Raw genomic sequence first — 26,447 nt, 5'->3', positions numbered from 1 at the left:
GGCTCTGTAGCCTTTAGCAGCTGGTAGAAGAGCCAGGCGTTCTGCCCGGAGTCTGCATCCACCGCCACCACCTTAGTGACCAGGTAACCCGGCTCGGAGAAAAGAGGGGCCAATTCTAATCAGGTGGAGCCAACAGTGGAAATGGAAGGGTACACAGTTCCCGCAGTATTGTCCAATATAGAAACAGTGACGGAGACATTACTGCTGAGAGATGGGGTACCTCCATATTGAGCCTGCACTGGAACCGAATCTTCCAGAAGTGTTCGTAATTGAAGGAGCGCAGAGTGTAGAAACAGAGTTTCTGAGTTAATGGAGAGGTAGACGTATTAGGAATTTCATGAAAGCCACTATCAACAATTTAGGAGTGACTGGCATTCTCCTTCTAGTCACATTTCTCCCTGAATCTTTATTGTTTATATTAAAAATAGCGATTACTGAATCTGTTGAAATATCTTCTGAGACAGAGGTAAAGAGAGAGAACGCTTCAGACGTTGCAGTGACATAATTTTCCTCAATAGCATATATAATTACTTTGCAATAATTCCTCGCCCGCGACTTGCCTTAGCTTCTACCTCTGTTTTATACAGCGGAGCTTCCTCATAATCCATATTCCAATATTTCTTACTTCTCCCGTGGTGGAAATACAGTATAAAATCCTGTGCATTCCCTCAGATACTTCCCCGAAGAAGTAGTTTAAACACACTATTCGCTCCCTCGTCTTTGTGAGTCTCCAAAAGTCTAATTACCAAGGTTCCTTCTTGCATGTTTTCCATCACATATGTTTTATATACGGACTGATTAAACACAGGCTGATTGTCGTTTGCATCTAGAACAATAACCTAGATCGGAGCTGTACCTGACCTGCAACTGTGAGATGGTGAAGACTTTGCTCCTCGTCTTGGTCCAGAGATTTCTCCAAAACTGGTTCGGAATACTTCGCGCCACCAGCGTGTGTCCTTACATCCAGATTGAAATGTATATTGCAGCTCTGTAGGGAGTTGGATCCCACCTCCCGATCCTGCGCATTGTGTAGAAAAAAGCGCGTCCCCGGAGTCCTGAGCTCATTGATTCCTAACAACATTTGTCTCTCTGGAAGCTGGACTCTTTATCACTAATAACCTAGATCACTAATAACCTTCAGCTCATTGTTCACTTCACCGTGTCCTCAGCCTTTATATCCAACGCCAGATCCTTTTCAATATTTCCCACGAAAGAGTCTTTCTGAATTTCTTCAAGAATCTAACAGCGAATCTTCCCAGAAACTGTTTCCAGAATTGTAATAATAAGAAAATAAAGCAGAACTCGCCCTTTGCAATTCCAGACACTTTGTCTGCCATAGGAGTGAAGATGCCTCTGACTTCTGTTTAGGCGAATACTGTAGTAATCGAGATTATGTTTATTATTTAATGCATACCTCACAAGAAGTTTGGAAAAATGTAAAAATAACTCAAAGGCAAAATACAGTCCCAATATTCCCTTTTCATAACCAAACACTTATGTGTGGTTGATCTATCTCTGCTTGTGCGGTGTGTATAAGGGGAAAGAGTTGCTTGAACTGGATTTTCATTTGTCTCCTTAACGGGAGAACAGCGCCGCACACAGCATCAATTGCGAAGTACTGGAAGCTGCAATTATTTTTAAGGAGAGTGTTCATTTTTATATATTTTTCGTGATTTATATTAATTTGTTTTCAATAAAGCTAAAAGTTATTACATAATACTTTAGATGGATTTTCGCAGAATAATGTAATTAGGAGTGCAATGGAAATATCTGTACAACAAATATTCTGAAATATTTAGAAATACCGCTCTTTAATTATGAACTCATGGGAGGAAGTCTTGAAAAGTGACACAAAATGGTATTTAAATAAATAAATAGATGAAAATGAAAAGAGAAAATATGGACATTTTCGTCGTGTGCAGAAGTATATAGTCTCAAAGTGCCATCTTTAGGATAAAAACAGAAAACTCATGAAATATAATAACTGGGCCAAATCCAGAGGTTCTCACTCCATTTTTGCTAAATTTTGCTCAGTCCTCGGCTCAATTAAATTCCATTAAATCCAATCGCATTTTCCTTGAAAAAGAACTGATTACAATTGAATAAGTGCGTTGTATTAATATTTTTAGTATTTGTGCCAATATCTATAAATCATGTAATACAGTTTTATCTCTTTGACAGCATACGTACAGCGACCAAAATGCAATTTTAATTATATTGTGAGGATACCTCCCTACTGACACTTTGCTGAAGAGAAATACAGATATTCAAGGATTAACAAATTCCAGATATTTGGAATGCGACTAGAATTTGGCAATAGTACACAAAGACTTGTTTCATTAGGAACAGGATTTGGCTCTCCATTTCCCCTCATAGCAGCTTCTTTTCCCTTCAGCCTCATTCCCCCTTTTCAGTACTCGAATGAACCTACTGATCTGAAGGCACCACACAGAAAAAATAGAAATATTGTATAAAAGGAGCGGGTTTTCCCTGATTATTATTATTATTTTATGTAGAAAGGAAAAACAGATTTATTTACGTATTACTGGCAAATATGAACTCAGATTTCTAGGTTTATCCTAATCAAGTTTGAAATGCTCCATCTTAATCAGTAAGTAAATTATAGAAGCAGAACGTTTAAATGTTGCTTATTTTGATGCACATTCCCAGAATACTCTTCCAGATCTCTCTCTCTTTTAGAGAAATGCTAATGTCCCAGCCTTGGAAACAAATTAAAATGTTGTCGTATAACAGATTATGTTTTATCATATGTTTTAAGTAGCTTTCACCGTTTTAAGGGGCAGATTCTCTGCTATCCAGCTTCCGCTGGGAGCAGCAGAGCCGTGATCAGTCAAGGGGCCTGTTATGGCTACCTGATTCTCTTCTCTAGAGCAATCCAGGCTCAGGATAGAGCTACTTGGGAATATTAAACTTGTGCAAGCTAAGCATGGTACCCTAGCAATTAATCACATAGATCGAATCAGGTTCCTATCACCAGCCAAGAACGAGGGACAGTTGTAGGGGAGAGCTGCTTACCCAAGCCAGGGACACTCTGTTCACCCTCTCCTGCCCTCCCTCTTACTTTAATCTTCGTCTGCTGGAGACTATAGAATAGTTGGAGATAGCCAGAATTAATTGGATTTGGGTCACTTCCTTTCTGCCGGAGGCAGGCTCCCCGCCTCGCAGCTTCGGCTTCCACTAGGGTGGCACTCAGGGGGTGGAGGGAGCACACAATCTGCACCCAAGTATCCACGCCACTTCAGTAGAACCCTGAACTATGTCTGAGCTATTGAAGTCCTCAACTTGTGGTTTAAAGACTTCAAGGTGCAGAGAATCCTTCAGCAAGTGACCCGTGCCCCACATTGCAGAAGAAGGCAAAAAAAAAAAAAAAAAGCCAGGGCCTCTGCCAATCTGCCCTGGAGGAAAATTCCTTCCTGACCCCAAATATGGCAATCAGCATGTGGGCAAGACTCACCAGCCAGACACCCAGGAAAGAATTCTCTGTAGTAACTCAGATCCCACCCCATCTAACATCCCATCACAGGATATTGGGCATATTTACCGCTAATAGGTCAAATATCAATTAATTGCCAAAATTAGGCTATCCCATCATACCATCCCTTCCATAAACTTATCAAGCTTAGTCTTGAAGCCAGATATGTCTTCTGCCTCCTCTGCTCCCCTTGGAAGGCTATTCCAGAACTTCACTCCTCTGATGGTTAGAAACCTTGGTCTAATTTCAAGTCTAAACTTCCTGATGACCAGTTTATAGTGCCTGAGGCGTTTACACTTGATGATTTGTTGGTGAAATCTGAACTCACATCCAATTTGAGGTTTGTGCCCTGGTTCCTAACAATCGTCCTTGAGGTTGGTACTCAGGCTCTAGAGTCAATGGAGGCAGCATTACAAACGGTTAAATAATTTGAGAGAAGATTTCTTTATTACTCAAGGAGACACTCGGAAGATAATACCAAGAGGTAGAGTTCTTGTTCTAATTTCTTAATCTCCTCATCAGAGAAATCTCATCCCAACAACACTTTTCCTGTGTAAAATTTAATTCTCGTTTTATTTATTGCTCAAAGACAACTGCCGCTTCCAATTATGAGTTGAAATACCGTACTGTAGTATACGGCTGTCACGGATTTGCCCATTACCGTATCACACTTTTTTCTTTAAAATTGTTAAAGCAACGTATACAGATATAGAACATATATGTCATCGGATCATCCGATAAATTGCTAACAAGACAAAACATGCGACAGCAAGCAGCGCCACTATCTGCATGCACAAGTATAAAAGATTATAGTGTATGTATCGAAAAAAATCTGAAAAAGTAGTTCATTGTTCACTAAATTGTATGATGATGGTGGAATATTCATATAGTACTACACTGGTTGTATTAAAACTATTTTTTCTAACATTTATTTTCTGTGACAACAAAATATCATACTGAAGTTGTTACTGAATTAGTAAAACAATGTGAATCACTCTGTCAAAAGAAGTGGGAATCTCTTCCCTTTAGCATCTGGAAGCAGTCTGAAAACTACGTTTAATTTAGTATATCACCATTGTCTGAAGGTATAGGACTGTCACATTGTGTACAACTAAATTTTATTAAGTTCGATGTGATTGCTAAATTTAACTAAGCGAAGTTTATGAAGGAGAAGGGTTGTGGAACCCTGTTAATTCTACAAAGATATTCAGAAATGTTATAAAGGAATCAGAAAAGTATTTATCCAAATAAACAGTCCAGTACACCTTGCTTTGTAATTAACCCTTGGCTTTGCTAAGCATAAAAGATAAATATTGTGTTACGTGGCATAGACACTTTCCAGAAGTTTCAAACAAACAAAAACCCAACAAGTCATCTTAATCATCCTTACGGACCAAATTCTGTTTCTCTTAGTCGGGCATGTAGTTCCTTTAACCTCTTATACAGTGTCAAATGAGACTACATTCCTGTATCATTCAGTATCATTTTGTGTGAAAAACATCAACCCATTTCATAAACACATATAGCAAGATCTAAAGAAAAATAATGAAAAATAATATCAACGTATGTTTATCTGGTTTTCTGAGCCCACCTCCTTATTGGGATTAAGAATATTCTTAAAATCCGCTTCTCTCAACAGTCCCTTCTATATTACAGTGCTGAGCTGGGAATGAGCGGTTTCAGAAACTTGAATTCGCTGTTACCCGAACCAGTTGTTAAACAGACTTCATAACGATAAGCGTGGGACAGAGTTCCCGTAACATTTACATCAACCAAGTTACTCAGAAGGTTACAACCTCCATAAATCATACCAGAGGTTGACATGTAATTCTCCTCAAATTGTTTTTGTTACATAACTTAACTATGAGTATCATTAGCGCAACCAGGAAGAGAAATGAAATTAAAGCCAATGAAATTGCTAAATACATAGTTAATATACTGCCGTTTTCCTCCTCCTGAGCCGAGTCAGTGAGTGGCATATGTGCGGCAGAGAATCCCTCCACCGGTCCAGAAGGATATTCAACACCGGCGTAGTGGAAAGAGGCGGTCGTCCATTGTCGCTAACAAGGATGATGAGTTTCTGCCTGAAGGAGTCTCGCTCAGTTATTGGCTTGATGAATCTTATTTCCCCATTTTGAAGCCCCACCATGAATAGACCAGGATCAGTTGACCTGAAGAGTTGGTAGGAAAGCCAAGAATTCTGACCAGAATCTCCATCTACAGCCACCACCTTAGTTACAAGATAGCCTGCCTCCGCTGTTCTGGGAGCCAAGTCAACTGAGGCAGAAGAGCTGGAGAATTGTCATTTTCGTCAATAATGATTACATGAACTGTGACATTTGTGCTTAATGGAGGAGAGCCAAAGTCTGAAGCTTGTACTAGGACATCGATATTTGTTATAAGCTCGTAGTCCAATGGCCGTAGAACATATATATTTCCGTTTTCAGAATTAATAGATATGTAGGAATTTAAGGACTGATCAGCTTTCCGAGCAGGCAATATAGAATATTTCACGTTGGCATTCTGTCCTAAATCCCGATCAACAGCAGTTACGGTGCCAATTAATGCAATTGGATTATTATGCTCATGCACATACACGGTGTAAAATACCTGATTAAACAGAGGGGCATTGTCATTGATGTCCAATATTTGCACCGTAATGGCTTCAGTGGTAGTAAACGAGGCGGACCCTGAGTCTGTAGCAGTGATGGTTATAACATACTGAGAATCTTTCTCTCTGTCCAGAGGTTTTTCTGTCACCGGTTCATGATAATTCTTAAAAGCTGGTTTTAGAGCAAAAGGCAGTTGATCTTTAATAGAACAAGATGATCTTCCATTTCCCCCGGAGTCGAGATCCTTAATGCTGAAAAGGGCACCACTGTCTCAGGAGATGAGTTTTCTGGTATGAGGCTCATGAGCGAATTTATTGTCACTTCAGGGGGATTGTCATTCACATCCAAAACTTCTACAAGAACTTTGCAGAGTGCAGACAGACCTCCGCCATCTGTGGCTCGAACGCCAATCTCGTATTTCTCAATACATTCAAAATCCAGAGGTTTTACTATTAGTATTTCACCACTCAGAGGGATTATTTTGAATGCTGAATGGCTCTTCCCCGCATTTTGACTGAATGAATAAGCTATCTCCCCATTAAGTCCTTTATCTAAATCAGTTGCAATGACCGTGACAAACATAGAGACTTCTGGGCTGTTTTCCAAAATCTTAAGTTTGTACAACTCCCGAGTAAAGATAGGAGCATTATAATTTACATTCAGAACCATGATGTGAATTTGTGTTGTACCGGATCTGGGGGGAGTTCCATCATCTATACCAGTGAGAATAAAACTGATCTCAGGCGGCCCCTCTCTGTCCAATGATTTTTCCAATACTCGCTCTAAGTATTTATCACCGTCATTTTCATCCCGAAAATATACGTTAATATATTCATTAGGAGGAACGATAGTATAATTCTGAAGGTTGTTACTTCCCAGATCAAAATCCTCAGCGCCCTCTAGTGGAAAACGAGATCCAGAATCAATTGTTTCCGGGATCTTGAAAATTAATTTGTCCTCAGAGAAAACTGGAGAATGGTCATTGATATCATAAATTTCCACTTCAGATCGAAATAATTGCAATGGATTTTCCAGTAATAATTGAAAATGTACAGTGTACATGACAATTTTCCTACAAATCTCCTCGCGATCTATTCGGTCTTAAATTAACAAAGCCCCTGTACTGCGTTCAAATTGAAAGCGCTGCTTGCTGTCTTCTGAAACAATCCGGCCCCACGAGCAGACAGTTTTCTCAAATCCAGCCCCAGATCTTTTGCAATATTAGCTACAATGGACCCATTTTCAATCTCTTCAGGTACAGAATAGCGAATCGTTTCAGAGAGAACATAAGGTGCAGAGATAAAAACACAGAAACACAGAACTTGCCTTATTAATGCGATTTTCAGGTTTGTAGTCGCCATTCGTCTCACAAAACTCCTGTCAGGAAGTCCCCTTATTTCCCAGACGAAAATATTGCAGAATGCGGGAAAATAGATTTTATTGTATATCCCTTTACACGTAAAGCTATAATGCCCCTTCAAAACGCGCTAAACATAGTTCAGTCCGTCATTCCTCACAAAGTAATGCCCCGGTGTCTGCTCTCCGGCGTCTCTGACTGATACTGTCTGGCTGAACGGCTGGGTTTACAGGACACACAGTTCTGTTTCGCGTCGCCTTGGCCAATAGCACTACAAGCGGCTTTAAAAAGGGATTCTTCCCGTTTCAAAATATTCTTCCAAATTATTTTCCTCCTTTGAGGTTCAGAAAAAGTAATAACGCAATTAATAAAAGTAATTAAATGGATACAATCCTTGTATAAATTCTGGATGGAGAAAAAAGCTTTCTTTCAGGAATGAAAAATGCATAGATATCTATCTATCAATCAATCAATCAATAAATAAATATAATATAATATAAAACAGAAAAGATAAATTGTCATTGCAAAATGTCTTTGCACACTTCAGTTACCGCTGATCTTTTAAAAGTAAGAAAGAATAAAACTAGGAGTATATTTTCCACAAATAACAGTATTTGTGCTGTTTTACTAACGCCTGTTTATGAGTGTATGTGGAACTCCCTGCCTGAGGAGGTTGTGAAAGCTAGGACTATAACAGGGTTGAAAAGAGAGAGAGATAAATTCTTGGAAGTTAAGTCCTTTAATGGCTATTAGCCAGGATTGGTAAGGAATGGTGTCCCTAGTCTCTGTTTGTCAGAGGGTGGAGATGGATGGCAGGAGAGAGATCACTGGATCATTATCTGTTAGGTTCACTCCCTCTGGGACACCTGGCATAGGTCACTGTCGGTAGATAGGATACTGAGCTGGATGGACCTTTGGTCTGACCTAGTATGGCCATTCTTATGTTCTTATGTTATGTGAAAATCCTGCCCTTCCGTTCCCTTATCTCAGAGATATCACATTTATTAGCTGTACTTAGCAAGAGGAGTAAAAGAACACTGAATTTCTCTTGTCCTCACCCGTTTTACAAATACATAACATGGCACTAGTTCATTCTGTTGTTATGTCCCCATTTCGGCCATCACCAGGCATGACTAATAACGGATGAGGCTCCAGACTTTCCTGCAGCAAGGAGAAGTGGCTGGAAAGCACTGCCGGGATTTTGATGACACAGCTCATTCCTGCCAAATGCGCATTTCAACCGGAAATCAGAGTCAAGGAATAAGGATGCGGAGCCACACTGCATTCATCCAGTCTCACGTGTAGAAGAGAATAAAACCATTTGAAACCATACATCTATAAATCAAAATAGATTAATCGTGGTTTTAAATACCCACGTAGACAACAGCACAAAAAAACCTGGTTCAAACCCTTATATTCACCAAAGCAGCAAGATAATTTTCCGAAGTGGTCACTGAAACTACACCCAAAGCTGGCCACATACCGGACCTAATATTTGGACTGGGAGTAAACATGGAAGAAATAAATAATACTCGCTTTCCTGATCCAATCACCACTTCTTCTGGATAGAGATCATTGCTCTTGCCTTTGACTCAATAAATAGTCTGAAAAACAAATTGCCCTCCCTATCTTCCTCGCACACTCATAGAAGTTAATGATTCCACTGAACTTCCAAATTGTCCTAAAGGATAGGAGGAACCAGACACAGACACAGAGTTCTGACAGCTTTAGGAACAACGTAGTCATCTGATGTCCTATGTCCCTGATATTCTGCTCTTACTCTCTCACCGCAACACAGGTGACTATGATTCATGGATGAGCTGTGCCAGATGATGCAGGATAGCAGAAGGTAAGAATGCTGGTGGCTCAAGACACACTTTTTCAGATCCACGGCAGCACAATGACAAGGACTTCTCGAAAACAGGCCTCAGCAATTGTCTTCTGTGAATTCACAGTATCCACACATGTCATGTGGGAAGTCCACCATGTGTGAAATGGATCTGTGCCCGGGTGCTGTTGAAAATCTGCGAACAGCACATAGGTCCCCCACGGAAGGAAATAATCAATGTATCCTTCAGGGAAGGCACTCTCACAAACACTCTGAAATGGGCCCTAATCAGTCTGGCTCTCAGGAAATCACCACTGGATGCCAATAACCTTTCCCATTTTTCTTTATCCGAACTTCATTGGGTATAACCAACCTATAATTAGCTGACCTGCTGGACTTTTCCCAGTCCGAACTCAGTGCACACAGCTATGCTGATGATGATGGGAAACCACCTCAGGAATGACAACAGACAAACATTCAAGTCTTAGATTTCCAGACCTATCAGCTCCTCTGGTGATCAATGATCAAAACAAAGTGCTGTCACGCTTCAAAACCGAGCATGACTAGAGAGGGAACAAGAAGAAAGTCAAGGATTAATGTTCAATGTCTTCATTAATGATCTGGAGGATGGCGTTGACAGCACTCTCAGCAAGTTTGCAGATGACACCCTCAGTAAGTTTGCAGATGACACTAAACTGGGAGGAGTGTAGATACGCTGGAGGGTAGGGATAGGATACAGAGGGACCTAGACAAATTAGAGGATTGGGCCAAAAGAAATATGATGAGGTTCAACAAGGACAAGTGCAGAGTCTTGCACTTAGGAAGGAAGAATCCCATGCATTGCTACAGACCAGGGACCGAATGGCTAGGCAGCAGTTCTGCAGAAAAGAACCTAGGGGTTACAGTGGACGAGAAGCTGGATATGAGTCGACAGTGTGCCCTTGTTGCCAAGAAGGCTAATGGCATTTTGGGCTGTATAAGTAGGGGCATTGCCAGCAGATCGAGGGCCGTGATCATTCCCCTCTATTCGGCACTGGTGAGGCCTCATCTGGAGTACAGTGTCCAGTTTTGGGCCCCACACTACAAGAAGGATGTGGAAAAATTGGAAAGAGTCCAGCGGAGGGCAACAAAAATTATTAGGGGGCTGGAGCACATGATTTATGAGGAGAGGCTGGGGGAACTGGGATTGTTTAGTCTGCAGAAGAGAAGAACGAGGGGGGGATTTGATAGCTGCTTTCAACTACCTGAAAGAGGGTTCCAAAGAGGATGGATCTAGACTGTTCTCAGTGGTAGCCGAGGACAGAACAAGGAGTAATGGTCTCAAGTTGCAGTGTGGGAGGTTTAGGTTGTATATTAGGGAAAACTTTTTCACTAGGGGGGTGGTGAAGCACTGGAATGGGTTACCTAGGGAGGTGGTGGAATATCCTTCCTTAGAGGATTTTAAGGTCAGGCTTGACAAAGCCCTGGCAGGGATGATTTAGTTAGAGATTGGTCCTGCTTTGAGCAGGGGGTTGGACTAGATGACCTCCTGAGGTCCCTTCCAACTTTGATATTCTATGATTCTATCATTCTATGGTTCCCATTCTATAGAGTCCAGAGAGCCATGAAGGTCAATTACTTCTCCTCCCTTAAAGGTCTCCTTACAAGACTTTCAGGGGATCCCTTAGATTGTGGGTTCCTCATAGCAGGGAATGTCTTTTTAAGTGTTTGAAAAGCCTCAACAGGTAGTCAACACAAGAGTAAATTAATAAATAAGGACTCTGTCTCTTTTCCTTTTCAATCTATATATGAAATCTCTTTAAACAGGTCCAGAGAGTTCATAGGCTCAAAATGCTTCCAATACATGGATAAAGCCAAGCTTTATGTCTCCCCATGTCCTTCTGAATCTAATAAGAAAACTGAGCAATGCTTTTTCCTCTCTCCAGACAACCATAAAGTGGCATTTTAACAACTGAATTAAATGAATTCCTGGATTAAATCAAAATAATAAAGGGCAAAATAGCTTAATCATAGAGTAAAAATGTTTACAATTTCATGACAAAAAGAGTTACATAAATCAAATATCTAAAATTTGAAAACAAGTCTATTAAAATAGCTTACCTATATCTATTAAACATATACACACGCTTCTATAAGTAATGTATTAAATATCATATAGTCACATATTGGGAAAGTACAACAATAGAATCGATTGGCAGTACATAATAAAACGGATGTCAAGTGTAACATTAACACTGAAAAATCATGAAGAATGTGTTTTCTCGATAAAACGAGAACAGCAAAACCAGAATTGTATAAGCTAATAGTTCACCCGGACATCGATAACAATTCGTTTCGCAGAGTTCTTTTGAAAATCTGGGTTATTCCAAACTTGCGTATCAATATTGAAATATAGATTTAGGAACGGAGAATAATGTATTGGGGATAATGCGCCCATACCCATAATAACCAGCCTTCAGTCTATACTGTTCCGATCTGTTATTATCCTAATGGTTCTTATTTCCCCATTATGGAAATGACCACAATAACCTGGTTCAGTGACCTTCAGCGTTTGGCAGGAAAGCCAGATTTCTGACCAGAATTTCCACTACTGACTCACAAGGTAGGCTGCCTCTGCTGTTCTAGGAACCAGTTCAATAGCAGGGGAGGTGTTGTTTTGAAGAAGGTATAAAGGAAGGGGGCGTTGCCATTTGTATGGATTCTAAAAAATTATTTAAAATGTATACAGCTGTATGGAGGCAAGGGAAATACCGTAAACAATATAATGTCTGAGAGAGCAGCTAGCCTAAAAGAAGAGCTCATCCCAGCTGGAGGAGGGACAGGGCCAATACAAGTGGGTGGGGCTACACTGTCGCAGTGGGGTTATGAGGCCTTATAGGGAGCATACCTAGAGCTTCGATTAATTTAATTGGGTAACAGTGAGTCAACATAACAGTGTGTAACTGGTTAGGTCCATTAATTTACCATCTCCAATTCCCCGTTAACCCACACTTATGGCAAAGTCTGATTTTTAATAACACCAGCTCTCCTTAACAAAAGCACAAATCAGTACACCCTACTAGGACATTCAAGAGTATTTCCAAAAAAGGTAGACTAATAATGTCCTTATAACATGCATATAAATGCACCATTAGTATTTTAATATTTTCCAACTCTTTTCACATCTGTTCATTGCTTAAGATATCTAATAACCCAAATATCTTTAAACCAAAATACATAAACTACAAAACATTAAATGTACACAGATAAATACTAACTTCAAATTGTAAAGGCAATATTTATATGTACGTTAGAGAAGGAAAGGAATCGCTTTCTGAATAATTTTGAAAATAAAAACTTCTAAATTATCTTTTAATGATGGGTACACTTTAAATAAATAATTAACGAAAATGAAATAAAAACACTCGAGAAGATCAGAAGTTAATCTAACCTCGTTCGCTGATTCTAGGTCCGTGTTCAGCTGGAGGTTAGTAAGAAGATCCTGTTCTTTTCCAGAGTCCGTTCCAGCAATGCCATGCTGAGGTGGGAGAGAGGAGATAATGGGTCTGAGGAATCTGAATTCGCTGTTTTCTGATCCAGTTGTTAAACAGACTTCATAACGATATCTGTGAGACAGAGTTCCGTTACCCGCTACATCTACCAAATTATTTTGGAAGTTGCTATTACCATAAAAATTACCAGAAGCAGACATGAATCTTTCTCTATAATGTCTTCTTCTATAAAGCTTGATAGTTATAAATACTATTATTGAAATTAAAAAAACAAATGATACTAAGCACAAGGAAATTATTAAGTACAGAGTTAATGTGCCATTCTCTTCCTCTTCCACAGCTGCATCTGTAAACCGCATGTGTAAGTCTGAAAACCCATCCACTAGAGCGATGTTTAAAGCTGCAGATGACGAAAGGGGCGATTCTCCGCTGTCTCTAACAAGCACAATGAGTATTTGCTTCATCGTATCTCGGTTTGTTATTAGCCTCGTGGTTCTTATTTCACCATTTTGGGAAGCGATAGTAAATAGACCTGGGTCAGTGGCCTTCAACAAGTGATAGGAAAGCCAAGAATTCTGACCGGAATCTCCATCCACAGCCACCACCTTCGTCACCAGGTAACCCGCCTCCGCCGACCTGGGAACCAGGTCATTAGCGGGGGAGCTGCTGTTCTGCAGAGGGTATAAAATGAAGGGGGCGTTGTCATTTTCATCAATTATCACAACTCGAACAATGACTTCAGAGCTTAGTGGAGGGGACCCGCCATCTGCAGCTCTCACTGCAACCTGGAAACTTCCTATCTGTTCATAATCCATGGATCGCAGAGCGTACATATTCCCATTTTCCGAGTTTATGGAGATATAGGAGAGCACAGGAAGGCCACCTACCTCAGCAGGCCATAGAGAGTATGTCACTTTGGCATTCTGCTCTGAGTCTGAATCAAAAGCATTGACTTTCCCTATCAATACAGCTGGGCCGTTGTTTTCTCGGACGTACATAGTGTATGATGTTTGACTGAACTCTGGGGAATTGTCATTAATGTCGGATATTTTCAAAATGATTCTCTCTTCAGTAGAAAGACTGGGAGTTCCTAAATCCCTGGCTGTGATGGTTATGTTATACTCCGATACTTTTTCTCGGTCAAATGTATTTTCGGTCACTAAAGAATAGGAATTTTTTGAAGTTGGTTTTGCAGAAAACGGCAGATCGTCTTCTATGGAACAGACTGTTCTCCCGTTGTCCCCAGAGTCCCGGTCTCTGACATTGAAGAGGGCCACCACGGTCTCGGGAGAGGAATCTTCCGGTATCGGACTAACAAGAGATGTTACTTTCACCTCTGGGGCATTGTCATTGACATCCACCACCTCCACCAGGACTTTGCTGTGCGCTGACAGCCCCCCGCCATCTGTAGCTTGAACGTCTATTTCATAGGTTTCTGTTTCCTCAAAATCTAGTGGTCCCAAAAGTCGAATCTCCCCAGTTACCGGGTTTATACTGAATGCGCTGACATTCTTTTTGGATTTTTGGCTAAATGTATATGATATTGCTCCATTAATTCCTTCGTCTGAATCAGTTGCGGAAACTGTCAGAACCACGTAATCTTGTTCGGAATTTTCCAAAACCCGTGCTCTATAAAGAGTTTGGGAAAACTCGGGAACATTATCATTGATATCCAGAACAGTTATTCGTACCTGCGCTGCACCGGACCGCGCTGGGGAGCCTCCGTCTATCGCAGTCAGCATGAAGCTAATTTCTGCCTGCTCCTCTCGATCCAAAGGTGTCTCCAACACTAGCTCCGCGTACTTCCTGCCGTCGCTGCGATGGCGAGTGTATACGCGGAAATGGTCCGTTGAACTGATGGCGTAGCTCTGCAAGCTGTTGTTCCTGACATCTAAATCCTGGGCGTTTGCCAGAGGGAATCGGGACCCAGGCGGAGTGCTTTCGGGCATCTTTAGAAGCAGCTCATTATCTGAGAACTCCGGAGAATGATCATTTATATCATAAACCCTTACCTCAGCCCTATAGGACTGCAAGGGATTTTCCAGGATTATTTCAAAATGCAGAATGCAGGGGTCAGTTTGCCCACACAGTTCCTCTCTGTCCAGTTTCTCTTTAATAAACAAGTTCCCGGTGTTGCTGTTTAGCTGGAAATGCTGGCGGCTGCCTTCGGAAACCACACGGGCCCTGCGAGCAGACAGTCTCTTCGGGTCTAGCCCTAGATCCTTTGCTACATTAGCCACAAAGGACCCGCTTTCCATTTCCTCAGGCACAGCATAGCGAACTGTTCCGGATCCGAGGGCCCACACGCAAAGAAATAAAAGGAGAAACACTACTTGCCTAATGATTGTTGTTCTCCTCTGCTTATCCGCCATTTTAATGCGAAAATATAAAGAGCTCTGTGGTGAAATAATGTCACTTGCTGTAGTCTCTTCTGCAGTTCCAGAGCTGCATGCATCCCTGCTCCTGCGTACATAAACTACTCCAGTCTCGCGCGAATGTTTCAGGTTGTCGATCTCTGTTCTCCTTAGCCAATACTGCCACCAAGCGTCTCAGATGATACTGATTGGATTTTGAATCGATTTACAAAGATCAGAAATTTTGTTGTATATTTGCCATCAGCTACCAGTCTCGCATGTAAATGGAACACTCTCATTTGCAAAGTATTTAATTCTGTTTAGTGTAAAACAAAAGTGAATGTAAAGGGAATGTAAAAGGCAGAGCTTCAGATATCTTTTATATGAATATTTATAATTTGAGAATTCTAATTATTCTGAAAATCCTTTTCCGCCTCTGGAAGTTTCTTTTACAACACAAGGACTTCACTTTGGGGGCGAGTTGTCGGATCTTTCAGTTCCTTACAGCCGCCTTCAGTTACTAAATTCGTGAAAATAGTATCCATCTATTACAGTAGATTTTTGAATCCACTGCATCTTTAGAAAGCACTGACTGGAAAAATAATATGGAATGTTTGATACAAACTTGTAATTTTTTTGAACATCGGTCAGGATAGAGTTATTTCATTAGCTAGCGATATATCCCTAGGTATTTCAAATACTGAGCCACATCCTGCCCGTGAATTTTAAGTGGGACTTCTCATTGACTCCACCCCATAATAACATGCCCCTTATGAGCAGTTAATACCCAAACGAGTCTGGGTTTGGGGCTGGTGTTTTTCTTGTTACTTTCTTCTGTCAGACCAGTCTATTTTGTCCTAGATTCATATGTCCGTGTGTGTTAATATTCAACGAATCTGGCTATAACACGGAATGTTATTTTCCAGCAAAACTAACAATCCTTGTTTTCACAGCTTTCTCTGTATTCCTTTTATAACAGTTCTCCTGATCGAGCTGGTTGGAGCACTGCTGAATTATAGTGCTAGTTCTATTCCAGAAATTAGCATATTGAAACAAAAAACCCCTAGAAGTCTCTTTTGGATGGGGATAATTCCTTAGGAGTCTTTAAGAGAAACAGTCACGTCAAAAGACCATCCTTTTTACTTCAGTTGACAAGGTTAGCATTTCCTCTGTTAGTTTGGATTGAAGGGGGTTGGGAGAGATGATTCTTTCTTGGAAAGGATCAAGGCTATTTCTTTAGCTGGAATGTCAAAGGACGTACATAATATTTTCTAATGCTTGCCAATTTTACATACCTATGTCTGTCTTATACTATGTGTGTACATTCATATATACTAGGACTGTCAAGTGATTAAAAAATAATCATGATTAATCCACTTTTAAACAATAATAGAATACCATTTATTTAAATATTTTTGGATGCTTTCTACATTTTCAAATACATTGATTTCAATTACAACACAGAATACAAAGTTTACAGTGCTCACTTTATATTTATTTTTGATTACAAGTATTTGCACTGCAAAAAACAAAAGAAATAGTATTTTTCAATTAACCTAATACAAGTACTATAGTGCGATCTCTTTATCATGAAAGTTGAACTTACAAATGTAGAATTATGTACAAAAAATCCTGCATTCAAAAATAAAACAATGTAAAATTTTAGAGCCTGCAAGTCCACTCAGTCCTACTTCTTGTTCAGCCAGTCGCTCAGACAAACAAGTTTGTTTACATTTGCAGGAGATAATGCTGCCCTCTTCTTGTTTATAATGTCACCTGAAAGTGAGAACAGGCATTCACATAGCACTGTATGTGCCAGATGTACTAAAGACTCATATGTCCCTTCATGCTTCAACCACAATTCCAGGGGACATCCATCCATGCTGATGACGGGTTCTGCTCGATAGCAATCCAAAGCAGTGCAGAACAACGTATGTTCATTTTCATTATCTGAATCAGATGCCACCCGCAGAAGGTTGATTTTCTTTTTTGGTGGTTCAGGTTCTGTATTTTCCACACGGAAGTGTTGCTCTTTTAAGACTTTTGAAAGCATGCTCCACAGCTCCTCCCTCTCAGATTTTGGAAGGCACTTCAGATTCTTAAACTTTGGGTCCAGTGCTGTAGCTATCTTTAGAAATCTCACATTGGTACCTTCTTTGCTTTTTCTGAAATCTGCAGTGAAAGTGTTTTTAAAATGAACAACTATCTCCTGTAAATGTAAACAAACTTGTTTCTCTTTGCGATTGGCTGAACAAGTAGTAGGACTGAGTGGACTTGTAGGCTCTGAAGTGTAGTAGAAAATTGGCTCAGGCCTAAACTTTGGCTCAGGCCTGAACTTTGTTGGGCCTGAACTTTGGTCAAGTTAACTGTAAAAAGGGGCGGGGGCAGGTATTGGAGACAGGGTAAAGGAAAAATACAAAAGCAGAACTATTTGTAATCACCAGGCTTGCGAAATGTAAATGCCCACTGCTAGTGTTCCAAAAGCTTGTAACCGCAAACGGCAAACTGAATAACAGGAAGGCTGGCTGGTGCTGCATTCCTTTTATGGAAGGTGCATTCCAATTATGGCAAAAATTGTTAACAAGGAAGTGTGTATTGCTAATTGTGTTTTTACTCTATATAAGCTGCTGAAAATCTGTATTTGGGGGGACTGCCGGTTCACTGGTACCCACCTTGCATGCTTGTAATAAAGGGGCCTCAGGCAATTCTGATCCAAACACAACATGTGGTCATTTTTCCATGACAATCTTGGTGCCATGACTCGGGTCCACAGACTACCCACTGGACCAGGGAACCGTGGACCGTTCCCCACCGGACCCAGCCAGCATCTGAAAGGTGAGAGACCTTTTAAATCTCTATTTGGGTTCCCGGTGGAGGACTGCCCGTAGGCCCTGGGTTGGGGTGAGTAGCACGCTGGATCCGGACCTTTTGCTGCCAGACACGCCTGACACCCTTTTGGTTCTGGTTTCCCCAGGAAGAGCCACGGGTAAGTAGGTGTGAGTTGGAGTCCCCACCAAAGTAGGCCTCGGTTGTAGGCCTTGCTCGGTGGCCGGAAAGCTGAGGATTGTGGGAGCTAGGGATTGTGGGCTCGGGTCACGTGGTCAGAAACCTAGGGATTGTGAGATTGGATCACACAGTCGGAAACCTAGGGATCGCGGGTTCGAGTCCCATAATTGGGTAGACTCAAGGAAGATAGGGGTCGGTAAGTCCAAAGGAACTGCCATCCTGCCAAAAGGCACACCAGCATTTTATATGTACACAAATTTTAGTCCTTTTACTTGCAAGTTTCTGGAAAAAATGGAATTGGTATACCAGGGATGATTCAAAATTATGGTCTCCCATAGAGGGAAAGTTTTGACCTTGACAAGATTGTGCACCTCAGCAGGGCCGGCACTTCCACTAGGCGACCCTAGGCAGTCGCCTACGGCAGCAGGATTTGGGGGGTGGCATTTTGCCGCCCTCGGGGGAAATTCAGCGGCAGGGGGGTCCTTCCGCTCCGGGTCTTCGTGGAAATTCGGCAGCAGGTCCTTCACTCACTCCGGGACCCGCTGCTGAAGTGCCCTGAAGACGTGGAGCGGAAGGACCCCCGCCACCGAATGCTCAGAGGAGAAGTGCTGCCGCCTAGGGCGGCAAAAACCCTGGCTCTGCTCCTGCACCTCAGAGGCACACTTCTGGCCAAAGTTTGATGCATATTTCGATTGGTATGGAGAAAGAGAAAAACAGCGCCGTGAATCTCAAAGGAGGAGTCTCAAGGACTCCCAGGAGAAACTTAAAACACAAAGGAGACAAAGGAGAAATTGGGTTTTTTACAAGCCCCTGCTGGCCAGCAGATATCTCTCTACCCTTTAAGTCATCGCTCCGCTTATTCCCTTGAATCAGGCTGGGCCATATGTAACCTGTATTATTGATGGCAAGCCCACCACTTGTCTGCTAGATACTGGCACATCACGATCTACTCTTCATGCCATTGACTTCCATTCTCTCCCTTTAACTTCTGAGATAGTAAATGCAGTAGGGGTGGGAAATACACCTATTCCCCACCCCATCTCTTCACCTCTGACTGTTTCTATTGGTCCTCTGTCTGACCATCATGTTTTCCTCCTCAGTCCTTGTTTGGTGGTTAACCTTTTGGGAAGAGACTTGCTATGTAAATTAAATTGTACATGGACGCTCCAAAGGAGGAGACCGACCCCAGTCCTTCCTCACTGCAACAGGAACTGCTGGCTAAGGTCTCTCCCTGTGAGCCTTGTGAGCCGATCATGCCAACCAGGTTGGGTGCATTGGGTCTGCCCAACCTGTTAAGATTCGCCTAAACCCAGCAAGACCCCTTCCTAAGGTGCAGCAGTAGCCTCTATCAAAACAGGCCAAGAAAAAATCCAACCTGTTATTATCTCCTGCATTCAGCAAGGAGTCATTATTCCTATAGTCAGTGAGTGTAACTCCCCTATTTTACAGTGCTGTTAATGTGGCTGTTCTCCCCATCTTTCCCGTTGTCCCTAGCCCTGCTACTATCCTTTCTTACAATGCACCGGTGCTGAGGGGTTGTTACCGCCTCAAGGAAAGATTGTATTAAGTCTGGACATAAAGAATTAAGGTTATTATTAAATAAGATGTATCTATATGTAATGTGTGTATGTAAATAGGTGTGTATAAATAAATAAAAGAAGGTTAGTCAAAAGCCCACCCTCCTTGCTAAATTGGTAGTGAAACAATGCCTGTGCCCATGGAAAGAAATAATGCAACAAGGGAAAAAGGATCAAGCCCAGACAAGCAGGCAACCACAGTGTGAGAAGTTGAAAGAAAAAAAATTGAGAAGTTAACTCTGTAGTTACTGGAAGGAATTAAGCAGTAAAACTTTGTATAAATGTTAAAAGAAAGTGTTATGAAAGAAAAAAAATTGGTTTCTTTGCAGCCATTCCTTTGGGAATGTCTGTAGATAATCCAGGCAACAGGTTATTTAAGTGAAATCATTTGACTATAAAAAAGTTGGTCAAATTTGCTAAAGAACACTCCTGATGTGTAAAATCTTTGTTTTGTAAGTTTAAAATAAATTGGTGTTGTTTTAAGGTTGTAAAACTGAAAATACTTTTGCGAAACAAACAAACAAAAAAATAGTATTGTTTAATTTTGGTATTTAGCATTTAATCCTTAAAGTAACTTAATGTGTTACAAGATTTAAATTGTTGTTTTTTAATAAAAAAAAAACAACAACATTGTAGCTGCAGCAGGGCAGTCAAGGCCAGGAGAATGGTAAAAGATTTTAAATCTGTTTTGGTAACAAATAGCAGATAGAAGCTGTAGTCAGTACCCCACACTAAGCCTTAAGGTGTCTCTGTGTAATCAACAGTCACTTTGCCAAAGGGAAGCCAAAGTGGATTGTGTTTTCCTTTTCAAATCAATGTGCAGAAGTTAAAAAATAGAAGCCATTAAAACCTGACCTGCCTATAAAACAAATACTGGAAAATATGGGGAGCAATTTGAGTAATTCCTCAGTTTTGCCTGTAAGCAGCAAAGGTATTTATAAAAAAAAGAAGAAATATTTTAAGCAATAATCTGCCAACCCCAAGAGGGTAGAAACATGCTCTTTGTCTTTCAGAAAAAATAATAGGAAAATCTGATACCAACTGAAAAGCTGCAAATTGTTTTTGAAGTGATTGCTGAGTACACCTTACACCCTGAGCACCTTTGGCCCAGACGGCCACCTGGTTGCGTCTCAGTTGCTGTGGCCCTATTTGCTCGCATGCATCACGGGATGGCATGCGTGAGCAAAGTGGGGGGTTAATTGTTGCAGTTAAATAAGACTTTTCCTCTGTGGCCCAGCACTGCTTCCAGCAACATAATGTTGGTAAAGTTGTCAAGATTAGGAAGGCAGCACTTTCCCCTCTCTGGGGACCCTTTGTAAATATTCAGATTGACTTTATTCAAATGTTTAAATGTTGTAATTGTAAGTATGTGTTAGTTTTAGTAATGTATTTCCTTGTTAAAAGGCAGATGCCAAAACTGTTGTGAAACTTTTGCTTAAGGATTTTGTATCACAATCTGGCATATCTGGACTGATTATAAAAAAATTATGTGCAGCTTTACAGATCCAGAATGGCCAAATGCCCTTTGAAGGCTACTCCCAATCGAAAGACCAAACTCAGCACTCATGAAATTCTAACAGAGCGCCCAATGCGACTACCAGCTGTGCCCCACTGGCCCTGGCCCAGATGGACAGTCATTTAATAAATAACACAATGCTTAATTATTGCCAGGCACTAATGAAATGGGTTAGGTCTTTTTATATATAGCAGCCCTGCCACTCACTGAAACCAAGAGACTGGGTCTACATGGGGGTCCATCAGCGAGGAACCATCCTGGCTCCATGCTGAGGCACCCTTATCAAGTCCTGCTAATTATCAATGCTGCTGTGAAGTGCCGACAATTGACTACCTGCCCATGTTTCTCACTGGAATGGCTCTCCAACTGATGATCGGTCTATCTTTCCTCCTGGTGTTGTTGCTCCTTCTGGACAGCAGGAGTAAAGAACAAGGTAAAGAGCTGGTAACCTCTCCTTTGTCCGCTGATAGACCCACTGTGCCTTTGAATCTTGCTAAGAAAACAACCTCTCCATCTGAAGACATAATAAAGCCTCCAACCAAGCAAGGTGATTGTGCTAGTAACCTCTCCCTTGCTACCTCACTGCCGGACAGCTAAGTGAACTAAGACTACAAAATCTCAAAGAATAGCTTGCGGAGGCTAGACAAAACAACCTGAAGATGAAACTTTTAATGTTCCTCACCTCTCCTTCTTAACGAACTTAGGGTGGGGATGGGAAAGTAATATTTTTCTAAATCTTAGTCAATCAGTAGCCTCACTAGCAAATAATCAAACATACCCAAAGAATCTGCTCTGCCACTGAAGATTTTACCTGTACTGAAAATTATTCCTGTAACTAATAATTTATCCTGTACCCTATTGCAATATACCCCTTCCTATGCCATTAATGTTGATGCCTCTCTGCCCTTTGTGAAGGTGTTTAGACAACAGATGTGATATAATACTTCACAATGGACAGATGTGTTAGTGTGTTAGGACACCAATGGACTGTAAATAATGTTACATTAGGGACTATTCAATTCACACTGTCCAGTTTTCAAATTATCTCTACATATCCAAATTGCTCTAAAGGAGCTGCTATTCAGCTAGCACAGCAAAAGATCTGGGTTTCCCCTAGAAAGAGAAGAGACTTGGCTGGTCACCTATGGGATGGTATAAATAGCGCAGCTGAAATTTGGAATGTTCACAAAAGCCAACAGCATGAGGAAAAATTAGGCCAATTGGAAAAAGCCACTGGTCTTATTACTGGAGCACAGCTAACCCAGGTACAGGCTGGTGTTGGTGAATTACATGTTATTTCTGCCTTTAGTCCAATGACTCGCAAGCTGATGACAGAGATGGTATTAAGTATCAGCAAGTCTGGGAAGGCATTGCAGTGGGATCTAGCATGTTCAGAGGTTCAGGATTTCCTGAATGATCAGGTATTGGACATTCGAGGTGATCTTATGCATCAGGCCTGGCCCTCTGCCCTTACAAATGCCTCAGGAATTCCATCTAATCTATGGCCATGGAGGCATACCTGGAGGTTTTCAGGGTGGAGGTGTGAACATTCACAGTGCTCCTTCCAACCATACGGACCAGTTAGAGGGATGTGGGCGCCCACATACCAAATCCTGCCGGGTCCATGGGGAGGATGCATGTGAGAATGGGTAATCCACCAAGACATTTGGGAAATCAAAGTGCCTGGTGGACCTAACTGGTTTGCGATCAGTGCTCCTGAAATAACACACGATATTTGGATAGGTCTTGGGAATCAGTGGACACTCTGGCCCTTAGAGCCCCCACAGCTTCAATGTATATGCAAACTGAAACCAGGGGATGTCATCACTTTTCATGACAGTGTCTGCTCGGAAGGCATGGGGTTAGGAACTAACTTGACAGGACACTTGCTCTTCCAAGCTAATGACACCAATGTGTGCTTGAAGACCTCTGCTCTGTTAGATATACATTTTAATCTTACCACAGCTGCAGGCAGCCATCTTGTTTATTGGCCTGCTAATAAGGTTTCTCAGGTAGTCCTTAAGTACAAAATCCCCTTTAATTGGACCACCTTAATACCCAACTGCTTTCACAATCTACTTTCACTCCTACCGGAAGTTCAAAAACTCTCCGAATTGCAAGGACCTACTCAGGTACTTGAAAACATATATCAAATTGAAAAGCAAGCCTTCCATACAGCCCATTGTATATCCACATTATGTACTGAATCTGATGTAATGTGTAATGTAACTAAGGTTATATGCCAACCCCATCATACCGCTGCAATAGGAGGGTTAACGGTTTTGGTATTGCTTGGATTAAGTCTTTGTATTTGCTATTGCTGTTGTAAAACACAGTGCTGTCCTTGTACCTGTCCACCTAACCCAAGGCAAGAAAGACTCCAAGCCCAGCCTCGGAAAGTAATAAAGTTGATGCATGTTTACAGTAATATTTGGATGGATAAAAAGGAAGAAGGGGAAGAGCAGAGGGAGATTTACCAACTTATGAATATGGAAGTTTAGGCAAAGGTGATGCCAAATAGGCATCAAATGGGGGATTGTAGCAGAAAATTGGCTCAGGCCTAAACTTTGGCTCAGGCCTGAACTTTGTCAGGCCTGAACTTTGGTCAAGTTAACCATAAAAAGGGGCGGGGGCAGGTATTGGAGACAGGGTAAAGGAAAAATACAAAAGCAGAACTATTTGTAATCACCAGGCTTGTGAAATGTAACTGCCAACTGCTAGTGTTCCAAAAGCTTGTAACCGCAAAGGGCAAACTTTGAATAACAGGAAGGCTGGCTGGTGCAGCCTTTCTTTTATGGAAGGTGCATTCCAATTATGGCAAAAATTGTTAACAAGGAAGTGTATATTGCTAATTGTGGTTTTATGCTATATAAGCTGCTGAAAATCTGTATTCGGGGGGACTGCCGGTTTGCTGGTACTCCCCTTGCATGCTCGTAATAAAGGGGCCTCAGGCGATTCTGATCCAAACACAACACGTGGTCGTTTTTCCACGACAGAAGTTTTACATTGTTTATTTTTGAGTGCAGTTATGTAACAAAAAATCTACATTTGTAAGTTGCACTTTCATGATAAAGAGGTTGCACTACAGTACTTGTATGAGGTGAATTGAAAAATACTATTTCTTTTATCATTTTTACAGTGCAAATATTTATAATAAAAATAGTATACACTGTTATTTCAGTTACAACACACAATACAATATATATGAAAATGTAGAAAAACATCCAAAATATTTCATAATTTTCAATTGGTATTCTATTGTTTAACAGTGTGATTAAAACTGTGATTAATCATGATTAATGTTTTAAATCGTGATTAATGTTTTTGAATTAATCGTGTGAGTTAACTGATTAATTGACAGCCCTAATATATAGCATAGATTTGGAGGTGATATCAATCTAATTGTGATGCTGACATACCAGGTGTCAGCTCATGCCAAAGCCCCAAACCAATTCAGATATGTATTAATATAGATTAAAGTGGTTGTTAATTGTTTAAGAATGTATTTGGTATTTAAACTTCATGAAAACTAATGGGATGTTACATGCATTGTTTTCACTGATATGCATCCTGTTATAATATAAAACATTTACATTCTATATTCCTCTGTAACTAAATAACCCACCAAATGAGAAAGAAGCCTTGTGTAATGCAATGAAGAACTTTAACAGGAAAGTGCTTATTTGAAGGCAAGTGGTCATTGTGTGTGCTGATCAGAGATCGAAGACGCTAAATGTACTCCTATCTCTCTATCAACCAAAGAGCCCATCTGGATGGTGAGCCTGTCAGCTTATTTTCTGTGAAAAGAAACTATACCTATGGATTCAGGGAAAGATCCTGCATGTCTGGACTGTTTGGACTGTTACAGGGAAGGGTACCAGAAGCAAAGCAGAGATCCCCAGAAACAATCTGGCTATCCTGAAAAGACTTTTCTACCACCATTTGGGAAGTAGAGACTATGACTCACCTGTAGGTATATTTTACGTGCTTTAGCCTGGCAACAGATCTCATTTCCTTTTCTTAGCTAATAAACCTATAGTTAGTTTACTATATACTTGACTACCAGGGTTATCTTTGGTGTGAGATCTAGAATGCAACTCAATCTGGGTGACTGGTCTCTTGGAACTGGGAGTAACCTGTAGTGTTTGCGATTTTTGGTATAAATGACCATTTATGGTAAAGTCCAGTTTGTCTGGGTGGGAAGATAGACTGGAGAGTCTAATGGGACTGTATGGTAAAACTATTATAGTAATCAGGGCCAGCTCCAGGCATCAGCGGAGGAAGTATGTGTCTGGGGCGGCACATACTAAGGGGCGGCATTCCAAGCATTTTTTGTTTTGTTTTGTTTTTTTGCTTGGTAAAAAATGGTAGAGCCGGCCCTGATAGTAATCCAGGAGTTCACACCTGTTACTGGTTTGGTGAAATCTAATCATGGAGCCCATCACCAGTTTGGGGTGTCTGCACTGAGGTAGGCACTCAATGTCCTGAGGTACTCCAGATGGCCTGGCAGTAATACATCAAAGCAACTTTTGAAAATTGCACAGACATTCTATCAGTGTATTACCTTCTCAATGAGCCATGTCCTGGGATTAATTTATGATTTTTTTCGAACCCCGATCAGCTTCCAATAACGTCTGTATTTTAAAAATTGTCAGCCTGAAAAATACCTTCTTCCCCAAATTTTACATTTCCCTCCTAAACAATCCCTGCCCATTTCAGTGGGTCCAGCAAACCTGTCTACCTCTGAATACCATATATATCAGCCCTTAAAGTCCTAACATTTTTTATGAAAAGAAAGCTATTCTGGGTCATTTTAAGATGTTTTACATTTATAAGTTTCATTTTCCCTCTCTTTTTAAGACCTGCATTTTTCGGTTCATAGTAACAAAGGTATCTGACTTTACCACTGGAAGGATGCAAGAGAAACTCCAAATAACAATTTTTAGAAAGCTTTCTAAAATATCCCTAAAGTACTTTTTCCTATAACATCTAAGTAATTTAAAACTACATAATTTATTGGTTAGCTTTATGAACACTCATTTGTGATGATCTACATATGTCGCCTTTGCTTTCCTGACAGGTTTCAGAGTAGCAGCCGTGTTAGTCTGTATCCGCAAAAAGAACAGGAGTACTTGTGGCACCTTAGAGACTAACAAATTTATTAGAGCATAAGCTTTCATGGACTACAGCCCACTTCTTCGGATGCATATAGA

At 40.9% G+C, this 26,447-nt stretch overlaps 1 protein-coding gene and 1 pseudogene across 4 annotated transcripts in view; both read right to left on the bottom strand.

The window, feature by feature from the left end:
• Window positions 1-26,447, bottom strand: part of LOC117881609 (protocadherin gamma-A4-like) — a 388,535-nt gene that overhangs the window by 340,649 nt on the left and 21,439 nt on the right. For 2 of the 4 annotated variants that reach the window (XM_034779063.1, XM_034779071.1), the window contains one exon: window positions 12,721-12,807. The exons of 1 other annotated variant lie outside the window; for it this stretch is intronic. In XM_034779063.1, the coding sequence (XP_034634954.1) occupies window positions 12,721-12,807 (87 nt within the window). Of the gene's footprint in view, window positions 1-12,720; window positions 12,808-14,472; window positions 15,185-26,447 lie in introns of those variants that run through there. One more of the 4 variants, XM_034779074.1, reaches the window with a different exon arrangement.
• LOC117881611 lies at window positions 3,724-8,169 on the bottom strand (annotated as a pseudogene).

This window comes from Trachemys scripta, chromosome 8, assembly GCF_013100865.1.
Source record: "Trachemys scripta elegans isolate TJP31775 chromosome 8, CAS_Tse_1.0, whole genome shotgun sequence".
In the NCBI taxonomy this organism is placed as follows: Eukaryota; Metazoa; Chordata; order Testudines; family Emydidae; genus Trachemys; species Trachemys scripta.
This window is presented reverse-complemented; position numbering and strand designations above follow the sequence as displayed.